Source organism: Azolla caroliniana, unplaced genomic scaffold, assembly GCF_043228905.1.
Source record: "Azolla caroliniana isolate FFs.n. ecotype wild unplaced genomic scaffold, voAzoCaro1.0.p SCAF_14, whole genome shotgun sequence".
NCBI lineage: Eukaryota > Viridiplantae > Streptophyta > Polypodiopsida > Salviniales > Salviniaceae > Azolla > Azolla caroliniana.
This window is the reverse complement of record NW_028230449.1, coordinates 11,757,850-11,776,459: the sequence shown is the minus strand read 5'-3', so window position 1 is coordinate 11,776,459 and position 18,610 is coordinate 11,757,850. Positions and strand designations below refer to the sequence as shown.

General features: G+C 38.4%; 2 protein-coding genes and 1 long non-coding RNA gene across 3 annotated transcripts; 1 reads left to right on the top strand and 2 right to left on the bottom strand.

Annotated features, from left to right (window-relative positions):
- Nucleotides 1–4,585: 4,585 nt before the first annotated feature.
- LOC147855467 (G-type lectin S-receptor-like serine/threonine-protein kinase SD2-5) lies at nt 4,586–7,507 on the top strand. The gene has a single exon (XM_087330712.1). It carries the CDS (start codon nt 4,778–4,780, stop codon nt 7,367–7,369), a length of 2,592 nt encoding a protein of 863 aa, XP_087186838.1. The 5' UTR covers nt 4,586–4,777; the 3' UTR covers nt 7,370–7,507.
- Nucleotides 7,508–7,967: 460 nt separating this feature from the next.
- Nucleotides 7,968–13,718, bottom strand: LOC147855465 (uncharacterized protein At4g15545-like). The gene is made up of 11 exons (XM_087330714.1): nt 13,597–13,718; nt 13,157–13,491; nt 10,651–10,719; nt 10,431–10,490; nt 9,837–9,909; nt 9,644–9,754; nt 9,327–9,563; nt 9,023–9,071; nt 8,862–8,940; nt 8,690–8,793; nt 7,968–8,366 (listed from the first exon to the last, which is right to left on the bottom strand). Coding segments are annotated over exons 2-8 (876 nt in total). The 5' UTR covers nt 13,481–13,491; nt 13,597–13,718; the 3' UTR covers nt 7,968–8,366; nt 8,690–8,793; nt 8,862–8,940; nt 9,023–9,069.
- LOC147855466 (uncharacterized) lies at nt 11,948–13,150 on the bottom strand. Its single transcript, XR_015530865.1, has 2 exons — nt 12,152–13,150; nt 11,948–12,111 (listed from the first exon to the last, which is right to left on the bottom strand). It is a non-coding gene; the product is annotated as an uncharacterized LOC147855466 (long non-coding RNA).
- Nucleotides 13,719–18,610: the final 4,892 nt, after the last annotated feature.

Here is an 18,610-nt window from a genome sequence, read left to right as displayed (position 1 = left end):
CCAAGCCAAAAATCTCTGTGTGTCAATTCGGGTGTTGTATCATTAGCTCCTTCGACATAACTCCAACATCCATGAACAAGGAGGTACTAGTGTATCTTGTACGACCAAGATGCGTAGTTGCTCCTGTCGAGCTTCTCAGTAGGTAGCGAGCTTCCCATTCCTCTGTCCATATTGTTGTTTTATCCTTTCCGAAAACAATGGCTTAGTTTTGTCTTTATCGCAAGTTTTTCTGTTGGTTGTAGAGGAGTCTCAACCCTTGCGCTCTGATACCATGTAAAAGAATACGTGTGCGAAAGCGTATGCGAAAGACATAGAGTACACGGTTCGGAAGTACGACAGTTCGGTAAAAACGCAAAAATCACATAGAGAGAGAGGGAGAGACAAAGAGAGAGAGAGAGAGCAGAAAAACGAAACTATATTCAAAAATAATTCTCTGTATGTTCTTTGTACATACTTTGTGCTTAGTGAGCACCTTTTATACAAGCCCTGACTATTGGGCTGACACAAGTACTTACAATAGTTGACCGCTCATAAATGAGCATCCTACACTTACTCCCAAAATTATTCCTTACGAGGAATAACATTCTAACGGCCTCTCGGTTTACACACCGCTACAGGTTTTATGCACCCAGTCTACGCACTAGGTTACGCACTCGTTTACACACCCAATGTTGAGCTTGTCTCTCAACATTTTATATGACCAAGACGCATAGTTGCTCCGGTCGAGCTTTTCTGTTGGAAACGAGCTCGCCATGCTTCTGTCCATACCTTCTCTTTTTGGTTTGTTCTTTTACTGGTGATTAGGGTTTGTTTTTGAAAAAAGAACGCTTGTCGGTAGCAAAGGTTTTCAACCCTCGCGCTCTGATACCATGTCAAAATTAATATGCGGAAGCTTTGACAAACCGGTTTATCCGGTCAGCAACAAAAAAACAAAGAAAGGTTTAATGGAAGCTTAAGATACACATGAGAGATAGAGAGAGCAAAAGGCATGAACACAATTCAAAATAATAACACTCTGTATGTTTACAAATGTCCTACATAACACTTTTTATACAAGTCCTTAAAAGGACTAACAGAAGTATTGACAGGTACTTCAATGCTCATATGGGCGACTAACACTAACTCCCAAAAATACGCTTGCGTACTAGGCTAGATTCATAGGCCTCTAACGGTCTACCGGTTACAATCTAATCCAGCTCTTGGTTCCGGACACCGATCCGGCTCTGGCTTATTCAGCCGATCCAGATCCAGTTGAGCTTTTCCATTCAACAGAACTCAATAATCCAGCTCGAGATATTTACGTGGGACCAAGAATATCTCGTACTACAAAGGCAAGATGACAAGGCAATTTGCATGAGCTACAAATTGGGATGTCGATTGCAACATTAGCTAGGGATGATGAGTTGGGCAATCCATTCTAGATTGCTAAAATTCTAGAAATAATGAAGGATGAACAAGGCAATCAAGTTAAGTCCATAGTGGTTCATTGGCATCACACCTCGTTCTCTGATGCATTTACTAGAAAGTACTCTTTAGATATGGTCAAGGATGTTGGAGGCACAAGTAGAAAGTAAAGAAGAAAGAATGTACCGAGCATGTCTACTCTCACACTGGATAATGTTGACATACTAGTGTATGACATCTCTTTGACCAAAACAAGCCATCTGCGACAGACCACAATCAAGATACTAAAAGAGAAGATCCCAAATGTGGCTCCAGACACCACATAAAGAGAAACAAGAAGCATGCCTCATAACCAAGGTGAGGTTGGATTACAATTGGATGAAGACAATGCATTAATTGCCAATGATGATGAAGATGAGACTTCACAAACTCTTGTTAGTTCACAAGCATTAAAAATAACATGCATTCCAGGGAACTTGAACATATTTCTTTATATAAAACTAGATTTCCATGAAACTTTGTACATAAAAACCAGTTATTTTCAAGATATCAATGGAGGTCTCAACTATAGAATATTAGGTATTTTGATTAGTAGAAAAAACTTCTTTTAGCAAATTAATGCCTCCTAGGTAGAAAATAACAAATTGGTGAATCTTCTGCTGCATAATCTAAAATTGGTCTTTAAAATGTGAGAATATTGGTTGCATGGTGCCATATACCTTTTTCTTCGTTGTCTCCAAAATAAGCTGAGAGAAGCCTCAATAATCAAATATGCCAATATTGCATGCTACGATCTTTAAAGTTAGCCTCTATGATACACTAGTATTCATTCTATCGTTGAACATATGCTTCTTCTAATGAAGATATTCCCTTTTTCCAGAAAAACAAATGCCTTATAATACAATGTACACATACTTCTCTTTCAAGAAAAGCTCTTTTTTTTGTACCCGAGACAAAAAGTATCGTCAATAATGCTATAACCATATTTTTATCCTTCTTGATATTTTTTTCTATGCAAAATATTCTGTTTTCTCAAAAATAAAAACCTCCTACAATACCACGCCTTCATTTTTATATACTATCCCATATGATTGTACAACGCTAGAAACTTTAACAAAAAATGCACACAAGTAGATGATTAAGGTACACGTCTTCTTGGTGTTTGAGTTCCACACCATAGTTACAATACAGTGAATCTTGTTAAATAATTGTTGGGTGTGAACATAGCTACAATAGTGTGAACCTAGTTATGTAATTGTTGCATGTGAACATAGTTACAATAGTGTGAACCTAGTTAAGTAATCGTTGGGTGTGAACTTAGTTAAGTGACCATTGGGTTTCCTATTACATATAGGTATTGGTTATAAAACCATTCTACATCTTTTTAATAACAACCTCGTATTTCTTAATGTGCTGATTTTTGCTTAAGTCTTCTAAGTGATCTTGTTGTGTGAGAGTTAGTCTAACATCCCTGCATTTTCTACAATTAATTGTGTTAGGTCATTGATCACTATTGAACTATGTTAGCAACTAATATGGTACAACAAGCCCCTATTTAGTTGGTTGTTAAAGTATCCTAACTCCTACATTGCAAAAGACTTTAACAATCTCCTCCCAGTTCCGAGCAATCCAAACCTTTCTAACACCCTATATTTCACACAAAGCACAAGATAACATGTTATCCATGTCTCTCATCTCTCTTTGTCTTGTTATTTTAGTTCTCTCCTCCCTATACACATTCAATCATTTAAAGAGTGGATGTTTTTTCTCCTAAGTATACTTCCAAGGCTCACAAAACGAAAGATATGGCATTTTAAAATCAAGTAAAAACGGCATTCCTAAAATCTTTGGTAGAACAATTATATATTTCTTTATATAAAACTAGATTTCCACGACACTTGTGAATGTGAAAACCACTTAAGTTTCAAAATATCAATAGAGGGCTCAAGTCTAGAATATCAAGTATTTTGATTAGTAGAAAAAAAGACTTTTAGCAAATTAATGCCTCCTAGGCATAAAATAACAAATTGGTTCTTCTATTGCATATTAGTTTGAAATAGGTTTTTTAAATGTGAGAATATTGATTGCATGGTGCAATACACCTTTTTCTTCTTTGCCCTTCTTTGACTCCAAAATAAGTTGAAAGAAGCCTCAATAATTAAATTTCATCTTTAAAATGTGAGAATACTGATTGCATGGTGCCATACACCTTTTTCTTCTTTGTCGTTCTTTGTCTCCAAAATAAGGTGAAAGAAGCCTCAATAACTAAATTTAGTCTTTAAAATGTGAGAATACTGATTGCATGGTGCTATACACCTTTTTCTTCTTTGTCCTTCTTTGTCTCCAAAATAAGCCTCAATAACTAAATTTAGTCTTTAAAATGTGAGAATACTGATTGCATGGTGCCATACACCTTTTTCTTCTGTCCTTAGTCTCCAAAATAAGTTGAAAGAAGCCTCGATGATCAAATATGCCAATATTGCATGCTATGACCTTTAAAGTAAGCCCCTATGATACACTAGTATTCATTCTATCGTTAAACATATGCTTTTTCTAATGAAGATATTCCCTTTTTCCAGAAAACAAATGCCCTATAATACTATGTACACACATACTTTTCAAGAAAAGCTCTTTTTCTATACCTGAGACAAAAAGATGCTATAACCATATTTTTGTCCTTCCTATAATACCATGCCTTCATTCTTATATAGTAATACTATATGATAGACTCTTGCTAGAAATTTTAACAAAAAATGCACATAAGTAGATGATTAAGGTGTTCTACAGTAAATAACTGCATCCATTCATTCACCTTAGGTGTTTCTGAAAAGACCCCTACAACCCACACGACCCACAACGTGCCCCAGATCTGGCACAAGAGTCAAGCGGGGCAGACACACCTCCAAGCGTGTCACCTCAGAATACAAACACGGTTCATGTTGTTCGTATGGATGTGTTAATGATCCATAATAAAAAGCTCCTACAATACCACGCCTTCATTCTTATGTAGTATACTACATGATAGACTTTGCTAGAAAGTTTAACAAAAAATGCACACAAGTAGATGGTTTAGGTGTTCTACAGTCCATATAACTGCATCCATTCAACCACCTTTGGTGTTTCTGAAAAGACCATAATCTAATACGTGAATCTAGTTAACTGTTAGGTGTGAACCTAGTTAAGTAACTTTTGGTCCAAAGAATTGGTCCAAAGAGATGATATGATATAAACAAAACAAAAAATGCTCACACAGCTAGCCATTTTACCATCTTTTCAGTCTTCCCTTGTAAACACATGATATGAGAATACCACATTAAAGATTTTAATGAGCTTCAGCTTCTAAATTATTCACACCAATTAGCCATTGGCTTTGATGAATCTCTTGCTTAATTCAGGTGTGTTAGGACTAGCCCTTCTTCTTCTTCTTCCCCTCCATCGTTCCACAACGATACTCATACATGCCAAATCATCCCATCCGAGCTCTGTATCAATAGGAACAACTTTAATCCCTGACCAGAACAACAAAGTTCTCATCTCCTCCAAAACTAATCTCTTCAACCTCGAGTTCATTAAATGGACGGATAAGGGCTTGGATTACTGCATGTGTGGAGTTCTATACGAAAAGAGAGATGCCAACGCAGCCATATGGTCTTTCAACATCAAACCGAGCCCCGTACAAGGCTCCGCGTGCAAACTCGTCCTAGCTGAGAATGGCGAGCTCTCATTCTATAGTGATAACGAACATGTCGTGTGGACATCAAACACGGCTGGCTTGGGCGTCCAAAACATGACGCTTCGTGAGGACGGCAACCTTGTCCTCATCAACGCCACTCAACTCGTCATCTGGCAAAGCTTCACTGCCTTCAAGGACATCTTTCTGTTCCCTTCGGGTATGGATTTCACCCGAAATACCACACTTTACGAGCGCGTGAGTGTGCCACTGGGCGGTAAATTCAGCACCCCTGGAGATTATGCCCTTGTTTTGAGCCCAAGGGGTCACCTTCTCATGGTTCTGCTTGAGAATATGTATGCTTACCATAGCTTTAATCCATACAATGGGTCCGAATCAACGATTAATGCAGCATTAGTGGATCATGTAATGGTAGGAAATGCCATTGAATACTATGATGGGTCATCTAATCTTATGGCTACAGTTCCGTCCAATACAAACCAGAGCCTCAACACAAGTTTCCCAATAAGGTCTGGTTATGTGAAAGATGGCAATCTCTTGATAAATTACTGGAATGGATCCCAGAATGTTGAGTATTACAACTCCACTATTGAGCCTTGCTACATGCCAAAAACATGTGAAGGCCAGTATAGACTCTGCACACCAAATGGTCCAAACCTCACCTGCAAATGCCCCCCAGGATTCATTTCAAATTCAAGCAACGATTGCAAACCATCTAACTACAAATACAACATGAAACCTATCAATGTTGTCTTCCATCCCCAGTTCTCCCCACACACGGTGGCATCTCAGAGTGAATGTCTTCAGCTTTGCTCTGCAAATAGTTCATGCAATGCCGCTCTCTTCGATTTGTCCACCTCTTCTTGCTCTCTCTTCCCTATCCTCTACACGATCCCAGAGGGCGGCCCAAACAACAGTAGCCAACTCATGTTCCTCAAGATCACCAAACCCAAGGATTGCTCTACGGCCATAATCGCAGGGGCTGTGGTAGGCACTATTTCCTTTTTAATCATTGGTCTGCTCATACTCTTCCTCCTTCAGAGACGAAGGAAACTGCGTTCTGATGAGTTCGCCGTCAAGATTTTCTTACAAAACCTTCCCCGGCTTCCACCCCAGTTCACATACCGGGATTTGCAGCTTGCGACGGGTGATTTCTCAAAGAAGCTCGGGTCAGGTGGGTTCGGATCAGTCTACGAGGGAGAACTGGGCTCAACAAGGGTGAAAATAGCAGTGAAAAAACTGGATCAAGGAGGAGCTGGAGAAATTGCACACAGCACACAGCAATTCCAGGCAGAGGTAGCCACTATAGGAAGTGTTTCACATGTGAATCTGGTTAGGCTGAGGGGGTTTTGTGTGGAGGGGGATTACAGACTACTAGTCTATGAGTTCATGGCAGGAGGGTCATTGGATAGATGGTTGTTTAGGAAAGAAAAAGACGGAGAGAGTAACTTTGTTTTAGATTGGGAAACCAGATATAAGATAGCTCTTCACACAGCCCGGGGCCTCGAGTATCTCCACCATCAGTGCGGACCCGAGCACATTGTTCATTGCGATGTGAAGCCTGAGAACATTCTCTTAGACGAAGACTTCAATGCCAAAGTTGCGGATTTCGGCCTTGCCAAGCTGATCGATGGGAATGAGATGCAGGGATTTATGATGACTACATTGAAAGGGACAAGGGGATATCTGGCTCCAGAATGGCTACAAGAAACGTCCATAACGTCGAAGTCGGACGTGTACAGCTATGGAGTAGTTTTGCTCGAGTTGATAACGGGGAGGAGGTGCTTGGATTCGGAGAAGGGCTACTTGCCAGCATGGGCGTTAAGCGTGGTAAAATCATCATCATCTTCATCATCAATGTCAGCATCATCATCTTCATTACTGTTATCAAATCCTACCGGATGCATAGGTTTCAATTCTTTCAGTTACGATGCTGAAAAAGTGGTGGATAATGTGCTGGACAAGCAGTTGGTGAGGACGAGTGTATCCACGGAGAGCTTCAAGAGACTCTTTACGCTGGCGTTGGGGTGTGTTCAATCGGAGCCGAACTCACGCCCCTCCATGGCTTCAGTGGTGCAAATCTTAGAAGAAGACCAGGTTGAAAAGTGGAATCCAAATTGGCCAATAGACTCGGCAGAAAGTACCCCCTCTGCATCTCCTCTTGTAATGCAATCTCTAGCTCTCCTCCACTCCACCGTAAGGCCCAGGGAGGACAGTATGTCCCATAGTCAGGTATACCTCTCTTCAAGACTCCAACGTCCTGATCCCAGATAGACAGAGACCGCTCTGATTAGTTTGTTAGTGTTTTGATTTTAGAAAATCCAATAATGAGTTTGTATTAACGGGTCTCTTGATTGTTATTAATAAACTTTTTAACATTGAAAGACATGATAAACACTCATTTATTCTTAACATCACCTTCTAAAGAAAATTGACTACTTTATCCTTCATTTTTTTCTGAAATTAATGGCAAAGAGCGAGGCCAGTTTAGAGGTAAATTATTTGCTAGTGTGTGGTTTTAATCTTTGTTATCTCATGGAAAATGTATTAATGTCAACCTTGTAAAGAACAGAATCCAAGAGAATCCACTATTATGTTTCCCTCTCCTCACAAGTCATTACTATACTCAATAGAATGGAAGTTGCATGCATTTATGGTCCAAATAAACGAGGAAATTTGTCCAAAACTAATTTGAAGGGATTGTAGATGAGATCTACCAAAACAACAAAATTAGAGAAGATATTCAAGTTCCAGCAGATCAAATTTATTAACAGACATAATACCTTCGGTGCTCATGTTGTTGTATGACAACCTTAGTCCTGGACCCTACCTGTCCACAATAAACCTTATAATGACACGTTTGAGAGTACTGTTTCCTAGTCAAATAAGTAATACTTTTAATTGCAATGTTGTGAACCAAATACACAAATCCATGAGTACATAACTGATCTCGACAATTTGAGCATTAACTAAGAAAATAAATAAAAAATACAGCTTTCATGAAGAATGAATTTTCATTTTCAAAAGAATAACCAGATTTATTTCTTCCTGACACCAGTGAGACAAGGTACTAGGATCAACTACAAGTAGCAAATTGCCCAAAAATCTTCAGTCACCACTGGAAGACCACAAATGAGAACTTAATTGTTCTTCCTTCCTGAGTAGCTAAACTGACTGTGTCAATGACTTAATATGATCCACAATGTGAATGACCTTCAAATACATCTTCATCAATGAAGTGTCAAAAGGTTGATCTGCACTCAAATAATGTCTGCATAGAAACCCGCTTTGTTTGATTAGCATCTGATCTTTAACACATTCTAGGTAAAATTTCATAGCAATCACCAGTCACAGCTTTATCCAATTACAGTTTATTACAAAAATGCATGAACAAAATAAAGCAATCCTATCTATCCATTTGTAACTCTAAATCAATCTACGAACAGTGTCACTACATGAGTGTATGGCCAAAGTGGTGCTGCATACATATTTAAAATAAGCTGGAATGCGTGGAGGTCAAATGTTCATTAATCAACCTTATAATAATAGGGCCTAAGTGTTCATGTATATCCAGAAGAACTCAAGGTACATTACCATGGCACTTAGGCTGGTAGATGGCGCGTCAGCAAGCCCTCAAAGAATAGGTAAAGGTCATTATTCTCAGGCCCAAAAATTTCATCTGCCTTCGTCAATGTTTCCTGGAAATAATATTCATTCGATGTGAGAATGAATTTATGGAAATGCACACCAATATACACAGACATACCTCCCTGCTTTGTTTATGAGCATTGAGCTCTTTAATATTTGCCAGGAATGCACTGAACTGTTCATATGATAGTCGATTCCTGAAATATCGAAACACAACCACAATTCATCAACATGAACAGACCTTAATACAACTGAATCTTCCTACACTCACATGCATACCTAGCCTGTCGGAAGAACTCTTTTCCATCCACTCGTGGAGTGCGTGATCCTAAACACATGTGAAAAAACATATAAATATAATAACACCTCATGAGATGGAAAACTTTAAAATTTCCCTGAGATTTTCCTTATTTTCCCAAACGCCCCTTGGTCAACCCCCAAAAGAGGATAAGAGAATGAATTGAGCACATAATTGTTCAAATAATGAATATAATTGCTTGAGAAACTTTGACTGAGGGCATTTGTGGGAATAAAGTGAAACTCAAGGATATTCCACAACATATCACAATGCAAATAACAAAACATGAAAAGGAACCCTTTGGTGGAGAGTTAGGAGCTGTAGATCGTTCACTTGTAGGCTGGGATGAAGAGAATCTTCTCCTTGTCTCATTGATAGAATGTTGCTTGGGCGATCCAGATGATGAGTAATGCTTGGGTGAGCTTGCACCAGATTGTTTCTTGGGAGATTCCGTTGGAGTGAGCTGAGGAGTTAAACGTGGGGATGTCAAAGAATATGCTTGAGCCAACATGGTTTTGGAAACTGCATAAATTTTATACAAAGTTGTTAATACAGATCATACAGCACATCAGCTGAACAAATGATGTAACCTATCAAAATACCATCTGTTTCAGACTGTAGTTCATCACTTTGAAGAGAAGAGTACTTCAGAGAAACCGCTCGTGCTGATCCAACAGAATTCCTATAATCTCGAAGTCCTGATATATCAGTTTCTGCACAAGATGAGTTTCTTTTCACTTTGCATCTCTGCACATAAAGTTCATCACATGGAAATCTAACAGAAGGAAGGCATACCATTCATAGAACTTGTAGATATCGCGCTATCTTGCAATGGTATTTGACTTGTATTGGCAGCAGTTCCTGATTGCTGCAAACAACTGGTATAAGAAAATTGCATTTTCACAGCTTCATTATGTTTGACAGGTTGATAATACAAAAACAGGATCCATTACATGCTCAGATAACATTCCATAGAACATTTCACATTCTCTAAGATGTCAAAGAGCAATGGTTTCTGGTAGTCTGGAAAAGATAAACCCTATTTCCACGGCATCATTGTGTTTGACAGGTTGATAATAAAAAAACAGGATCCATTACATGCTCAGATAACATTCCATAGAACATTTCACATTCTCTAAGATGTTAAAGAGCAATGGTTTCTGGTAGTCTGGAAAAGATAAACCCTATTTCCATGGCATCATTGTGTTTGATGGGTTGATGATACAAAAACAGGATCCATTACATGCTCAGATAACATTCCATAGAACATTTCACATTCTCTAAGATGTTAAAGAGCAATGGTTTCTGGTAGTCTGGAAAAGATCCACCCTATTTTGGACTAATAATTTTGTACTTGATTAAAACCAAATCCATAGCACCAGAACTTACCGTAGCAGTTTCATCATCTTCCTGCAATGACTGCATCAATGCCTTCTTAAACGTTTCAAGCTGCACAGATCAGTGGCAATTTAGAAAAAGATGGATCACAGAAAAAGCTAGTGACGCGTGGATCAAAGTGGATGTAAAGTATCCCACAGATGTCAGATTTATGAAAGAAAAACTTTGTAATATTCACCTAAGGGTATTGAAAATACAGAAATTCAGTCACCTTTGCCACATCACGAGATAGCTTTTTCACTGAAGCTGCAAGCATATTCTTCTCGATTGTTAAATTGGCCTGCGTGCCATATCGAATCAAAAACAAAAACAAGCACACAGCTTAGACTATAAAAAGATGTGTGAATTACAAATGGTATAGTTATGCAGCATGAATTATCAAATATAGTTATTGAAACATGGGCGCTTGCATTGGTCAAATGCTTTGTTCTAATCTTCATCTATTTTCAACTCTTATATTGGTGACGGGTAAACAGTGGTACATTCACTCATGTAATACCTTCTGTGACCATTGAAAAAACTTACAAACTTAAGCTTATGAATGGCATTTAGGATTTAGCATGATCACATCTACTTAAAAAACCTCCAAATGACATAGGTTTATCATAACCATAGGACTTGATCAAAAAAGAGGATGTGTGCATTGCTTCGCTTGTAGATAAAGAGCAACTTACAAATGTATGACAAAGTACTGAGCAGTATACAAACAAAACATTATTATGTACTGCCCATCAATGTATGATTTTCGGCATATGTAACCCTTATAAATAGGACATATACAAAGTGACAATAGCATCATTTTATTAGAAAGGAGAATTCCCATCTCACCCTTGTTTATAGTGAAGGTAAATGTTCTCTTTCAAAATACCCACCCATTAAACTGCACTTAATATCTTTCAAATGTCCAAACTTACAATGAGGAGAGACTAACGTAATACTGATCCAAAACCTCCTAAAATTCTAGTATTTGACAATACATCATAAATTTAATTGCAAATGAGGAGTCCTCATGTTCCTCAAAATTAAATTCAGATATGGAAGCTATGTTTCAAGGTCTCAGATCACAACATTTGTGAAAAGAAAATAAATTTACAAATTACACAAATGTCAGAAAACAATCGCCAAGAAGAGTTATCATTTTTCTTTTTTAGGGTATTCTTTACTGGCTATTTTCTTTTTCATTTTATTATTGTTTTACCTTCACCTCAGAAGTCTTGCAATCTGGGAAGATGGCATTGCATGGTCACTGTGAAACGGCCAAGGACCAATTATCCCCAGACTAGAGCTACGGCCATTAAGCTATGATCAAACCAGTTAGAATTAGATTCTGATGTGTGCAGAGGTGTGCGCATCTAGTTGTAAAGTTGAACTGCCTCTGGCCATTTCAGAAAATACATTTTCCTAAGCGTATCACATAAAACTAAAATTCAAATATAATAAACCCAAATTCATTTCCTGAGTGTTCCTAACAAACTGGTATCAGGCAAACTTCTATATAAGAAGATTCTAAACCAACAAAAACAATGAGTTTCTGGGGCAAGGTGATGATACACTTTGAAGGCATAGAGAGTGCAGACACAATCCATCTGCTCTCAATCTTCTCCTCTCTAATTAAACACTCCTTGCAACTTGTAACCACAAACCTAATTTGCTGATGTTCTCTGTTCACGCACTAGGCCTCACAGATCCAGCAAATTGAGCTCAACACCCACAAAAGAATTGAAAATCAGAATCATGCTTATTCGGACAACTTAAAACTTGACATACTGTCTACGGTCAAAAGGATATTGAAGACATGGTTGTATAAGCAACCAAGAGAAAACCGTCTAACTGATTCTGTTGGAAGGACAATTTAGCTGAATTGTAGTCATCTTGTATTAGCATCCACCCTTTCTATAATACACAACCACTGTCCACTGTCAAGAGGATATTGAAGCCATGTTACGTACATATTTTTATCCTTCCCGATATTTTTTTCTATATAAAATATTTTGTTTTCTCAGAAATAAAAACCTCCTATTCATTCTTATAGAGTGTACTATATTATTAGACTGTGCTAGAAAGTTTAACAAAAAATGCACACAAGTAGATGATTAGGGTATCTACATGTACTCCATAGCCTTCCTTGAATTGTATATCACAATATAAACTTTTTTCATTATTTGTGAAATATTAAGATAACTCTATCTTTCTGGATAGACTTTTGTATGTAAAAACATTTTCTTATCTCAGATAAAAACAAAACTAAAGTCTTGGAGCTAAAAAGAAAATTACAAGCCAAAGATAGCCGCATCACTCACGAAATAATATGACTCTACTAGGTTGTTTCTTAATGAGAACGTTCCTTTTCTGAGCAAAAAAAGGAGCTAAAAAGTTTTGATAGAAAATGGAAATCGCAAGAAGAATCAACTTCATTGTTCTCATTAAATTTTCGTCTATCCTTCAGGGTATGTTTTTCTTACAGGAAAACTTTTCTCTATTGAGAAAGGCCTTAGAAAAAATATGGGCAAAATAGCAAGAAAAAACAACTTAATTTAAACCTGCATCACTGAATAAAGACAACATTCAATTTGCTACTTGTATAGTCAATGAAACAGAATTATAATATTCATTCTCACAGGATGGTAGAAACTATTCTCAGAAAATTCTATATTCTGCAGAAAAAACAATGATGACCATAGAAACCGGAAAAATTAATGGAAAAAAAAGAATAAAACCTGTTCATCAAGAGCCTGAGAAAGACGAGAAGATGAATCATGAAGAGCTTGCTCAAGTTCACTAACACGATTCTCCAAATTATATACTATTTCTTCCTTCTCGTTAAGTTTTCCACGCAGCTTTCCCGTCTCTGCCTCCAGCTGAGATAACCTAGAAGAAATCGCCATAGCCGTGATCTTCTTTGCAACCTCGAGCTGCTCGTACGGATCTGAGGGAAGAACGGAAAGAACTTCTTGAGGCGGCAAATCTGAGATATCTCTTCCTCGTGGACGCCCTCTTTCTCCTCGTTCTTCCATATCTGAGGCAGGGTAATGGCGAAGCATCCGATCAATTCCTGGAAAACAGTTCAAACGCAGGATGAGAGAGGAAGGAAGGCGTTCTCTGCAGGGGGAACACGCGAGGAAAAGAGAGGAAGGCGGGAGCAGGATACAGTACATACAGAGAAAGCGAGTGCATCCAGAGCATTACTCCATGGGAACTTGGAGGCGAGCAGAAGCAGAGAATTGGGAGGGCTGGAAAGGAAAAGGCCAGAGAAGCTCTGTGTGTGTGTGTGTGTGTGACAGATAGTTACGGAAAACTACAAATCTATGCTCTCGCTTCTTCGTCTTCTTCTTCTTCTTCTTCGTCTTCTTCTTCTTCTTCTTCTTCTTCGTCTTCTTCTTCTTCTTCTTCTTCTTTTATTAAATTCCCTGCATACCCCTGCTCTAATCCTCGCAACCGCTAGTCTTAATCAAGATTAAGCGCATGATTAACGCTTAACGATTACTTATGCAAGCTTCCGTAATCACCTGCCTCTTTTCTTCCTTACCTGCTCCTTTTGTATATGCCCTCTTTGTCTCATCTTAATCCCAAGCAGTTTACAATTAAGCCACACGATTAAGAAACATAAAGCATGTACTTGAACACGTGGGTATGCTTAATGGCCGTTCTTCTTTCTCCTTAAATTATTTTTGTACCATTAATCTAACATTATCACCTAATCAGATGCAATTTAAGATTCCGCATACCATCGAGAACGCAAAGACAAATGTATTTTAAAATATACACATACTTCATAATCATTGTTAAGGATAGTACATTAGCTTCATTTTTCAAATCGTGCTGCTTAATTTAGTGTCTAAACAAAGCCCCTGGTCATAGTGAAGGTTTTAATCATAAAAGTTTTATTGGGACATTTCCACTTCCTACTTCAAAGCACGGTACTAACCAAATTAAGATTCTAATCTAACACAATTCCAACGGGTTCATTGTCATGAAACTACGAGAAAATAAATGGAACATGTGGAAAATAGATGAAAAAATGCAAGAAATACATGAAATATATCAACAAACATGTATGGTATATGATCAAGAATATAATAGGGAGTAAGCAAGAACATGAGAAATATGCCCAAAAGGATGAAGTCTAAGGTTGAACTAAAATGGACTAGGGATCAATATCACATCAATCAAAGGACGTGATTGTGCCAAGTGTTGCACAAAATCGAAATTCTATGATGTTTTTGAACCTTCCAAAAATAATAATTTCCAATATATATGTAGGAAGTATTCATAGGCCATTGGCAAATGTGTAAGGCTTGTGACTAGAAAATTACGAGTTTGAACTCTCCTTTGTAAAAATATCTTTAGCATCTGTGTAATGCATGTATGTGTGAGTATAATACACATACAATTATCATACATTGTAAGTTGTAACCAAAGAAGATTGGTAATTAATTCTTATATCCTAATTATGGTAAGTTAAAATTGTTTCTTGAATCGTGATTTCCATGTGATTAGGTTACACAAGTTTGACTAAGTATTTAGAAAAAAGTTTCAAACATGTGAGTAAACTTTATGAATTTCATATACATACAATACTCCTCATATTCCTCAAAATTCCAAAATGCATCTACCATCATTCCATCCTCATTATGACCAACGAGCAAAGAGCATTGCAACAGTCATCACTAATGGTCCCATCCTTGACATGAGTTCTTGAGAGCTAGGAAAACCCTATAGGAACGCCATGCCTAGTGTCCTCATATGTTCTTTTGTTTCTCATATGTTGATTCAATATACGTGGTAGAGAGAATAAGCATATTAACACCCTCAAAGAGGCCAATGTGGCCTACAAGACCAAAATAATATTCATAATATTGGCCTTTCTTGCCATTGTTACCTTGTTTTTTCTACCTGTCACTTGATCCATCTGTAGGTACTCCGTGTCTTTCTTCATGAAACAATTCATTTTTTGATAGTTAACATAGTACAATCAACGCATGTCATAATTTGATCTAATGTCAACTACTTATTGGCAACCTACGTTGATTTGCGATAATCCATGTTACGTGAATTGATGCCTTGACCATCAAGACACACCCTTCCTTCATTGTTTGATCCATGGCAATTTGACGAAAACACGTCATATGACCATGATGACAACCATTAATTCATAGTGAAGCCCTCTTTCTCACTTTTAAGTGGGGGTTAACACAATTATTCCATCTATGATTTAAGGGAACCTCAAACCAAGGTATTTGAAGTTTTATACTTATCAAGTGGCTCATTACTATACAAAATGCATAATTTATTCCTTATTTTATGTCTTCACAAGCATAACCTTTGGTTTGGAGCTATCGACACTCAACTTGGTATGGATACAAAAAAATCCCGACACGTAAGCTTTAGGGCGTCCTCCAAAGTATTCACAAAAAGCATTATATTATTTGCATATCGTAAAAGCACGATAACTACATTGTTGATGGTAACTTTTTCAATGCCATCTTACTTTACAAACTTGTCAAACATTTGTTCCAATTCAAAAGAGAGTGGGTATCCATGCTTAACGCCAATGATGCAAAGGAAAAAGCATGAAGTGTCATCTCCCATATGCACATGGAACATCGCCTCCATATAGATTTGATAAATTCCAAACACATATTCACTTGGTACCCTCTTGAACTCTTGCCCCATTTGTTGATACACGTTAATATTTGGTATAGTATTCGTGGATGAGAAAAGAAAGGACTCTTTTTTCATTCATAAACAAAGCTCAATTAATCGACTAAAATGAAGCCTCAAACTAAATGAGAGAAAAGCATGAATTGTGTTTGCGAATGAAAAAAGAGTCCCTTATTTTGTTTATTAATATCAAGTACGAAAATGTAGCATTACAAGGGAGAACAACTGACACTTTATGAAGTAGGAGGAGGGTGATTTATATAAGGTCACCCTCTCTCTTCATTAACTCACTATAACGCCCACGATCTCTTTAGAACCTTGGGGAATGTGGAGACTCATTAGTCATGGGGAATATAGAACTCATTAGTTATGTGTCATAGAATATTATTCTATGACACATAGTTAATGTGTAGAGAGTAGTGGGGACTTTTGACCTTTGAGTGCTTATAGATTCTCAAAGGTGTGTTCACACACTAGACTAGGTTGAGCTTGATTCTCAATAGAGTTAAACTCAAGACCTCCCGCATACTAAACAAGTGCTCTAACTAACCGAGCTACAAAAGAAACTTCCTTATGTTACGGGCATGACCTTATAATATCCTGTGGTAAGTTGTACTGTAGTATTCTACACACAAGGATAACATGTGATAGTTAACCAAGAGTGTAAAGAAGGGAGGATTACTTTTAATCCTAGGAATTGAGACAACCCATTCAGGCCAAGTGTGAATTGGCCTAGGGGCCATAGTTCTGGCTATAAATATGACTCAGAGGCCTAGCTATCCTCATTTGACATATTTTGACTATGTCGATACTCTGACCTCGTGGTGATCAAACTCTTGTAGCGAGCGCGCCAGTACCAAGTACGACTAGATGCCACAACAGTGGTATGGGACGCCGATTGAGGTTCGAGTAGTGGTGTGTCATAGAACTCATTAGTTATGTGTCATAGAATATGACTCTATAACACATAGTTAATGTGTAGAGAGTAGTGGTGACTTTTGGCTTTTGAGTGCTCATAGATTCTCAAAGGCGTGTTCACACACTAGACTAGGTTGAGCTTGATTCTCAACACGCCCCCTCAAGCTCAACTTTGGTCGACTTCTTTCGGTTGGTGTCTGCTTTGGCTGGTATCCGGTTTGGGCGGTGTTTGGTTCTCTCTTGTACTCCCTCTCAAGCTTGGAAAGTCAGGGATTGTCAGTCCAAGGTCTGACATGAATTGCCAAAGCTTGTCAGCTCCTAGGGCTTTGGTGAAGATGTCGGTTGTCTGAAGATTCGTGTTGATATGTTGAAGGCTGACATCTCCAGCCTGAACGCGCTCTCGGATGAAGTGGTAGTGCACTTCGATATGCTTCGTGTGTGCGTGGATGCCTAGAAGGATCCTTGATGGGAACGCCCAGATCCTTCAATATTCTCTTTAGCCACATGGCTTCACATGAAGCTACAATTGCGCCCCTATATTCGGCCTCTGTGCTCGAAATTGCAATAGTCAGTTGCTTCTTGCTACTCCAGGATATTGCTCCGCTGTCGAGGCAGAAAACAAATCCGGATGTTGATCATCTATCGACCTTATAGTCGGCCTAGTCGGCATCTATGTACCCCTCGAGTCGAAGTGGTGTGGCTGATTTGTAGAGAATGCCACAATCCACTATGCTGCTCACGTATCGTAACACTCACTTAGCGCAATCCAAATGAATGTCATGTGGCTTTTGCATGAATTGGCTAAGGAGACCGATCGGGTAGTTGAGGTTGGGTCGAGTGATTGTGAGACCGACTGATTAGTTGTCGATACTGAGTCGGCTCACACTCTTTTGTGTCAGAGTTGGCAGCTAGCTTTAGGTTCCAATCGATAGGGGTTGCCTCATACTTGCACTCAGTCATCCCGAACTTGTATAACAAGTTAAGGATGTAGTGTCGTTGGGAGATCATAATGTCGATTGGAGTCTAAATGACCTCGATGCCAAGGAAGTAATGGAGCTATTTCATGTCCATCATCTCGAATTTTCTGGAAAGAAGGGGGTTGACCTTGTTGATGTCGAGTAGATGCTCACCTCCAATGACTAAACCGTCCACGTATAGGATGATGACAATCGGACTTCCGGAATTACTTCTAACATAGAGAGAGTTGTCAGATTTTTATATTCTGAAGCTAATTCGATGAAGATATTGTGTTATCTTCAAGTGCCAAGCACGTGGTGCTTGCTTAAGGTCGTAGAGTGGTTTTTTTAGTCGGCAAACTGCTTTCGGATGGATGTTGGATTTGAATTCGGGTGGTTGTACCATGTACATCTCCTCTTCTAATTCGCCATGAAGAAAGGGGTTCTTGATGTCCATCTGGTGGAGGTGCCACCCTTTCACTGTGGCAAGCGCTATCATGGTCGACACGGTTGTCATCTTTGCTATCGGAGCAAAGGTCTCTTCATAGTCGACTCCATGTGTCTGTGTGTATCCTTTCACTACGAGTCGAGCTTTATAGCCATTGATAGAGCCATTGACATTATACTTCACTTTGT

What these genes read in the sequence shown, in the direction of transcription:
- LOC147855467 (XM_087330712.1), top strand. Translation starts at nt 4,778, where the DNA reads ATGAATCTCTTGCTTAATTCAGGTGTGTTAGGACTAGCCCTTCTTCTT.
- LOC147855465 (XM_087330714.1), bottom strand. Translation starts at nt 13,480, where the DNA reads ATGCTTCGCCATTACCCTGCCTCAGATATGGAAGAACGAGGAGAAAGA. An exon ending in ATCTACAAGTTCTATGAATG is followed by an intron (nt 9,755 to 9,836) that starts GTATGCCTTCCT and finishes CATCTTGTGCAG; the next exon opens with AAACTGATATATCAGGACTT. An exon ending in ACTACAGTCTGAAACAGATG is followed by an intron (nt 9,564 to 9,643) that starts GTATTTTGATAG and finishes AAATTTATGCAG; the next exon opens with TTTCCAAAACCATGTTGGCT.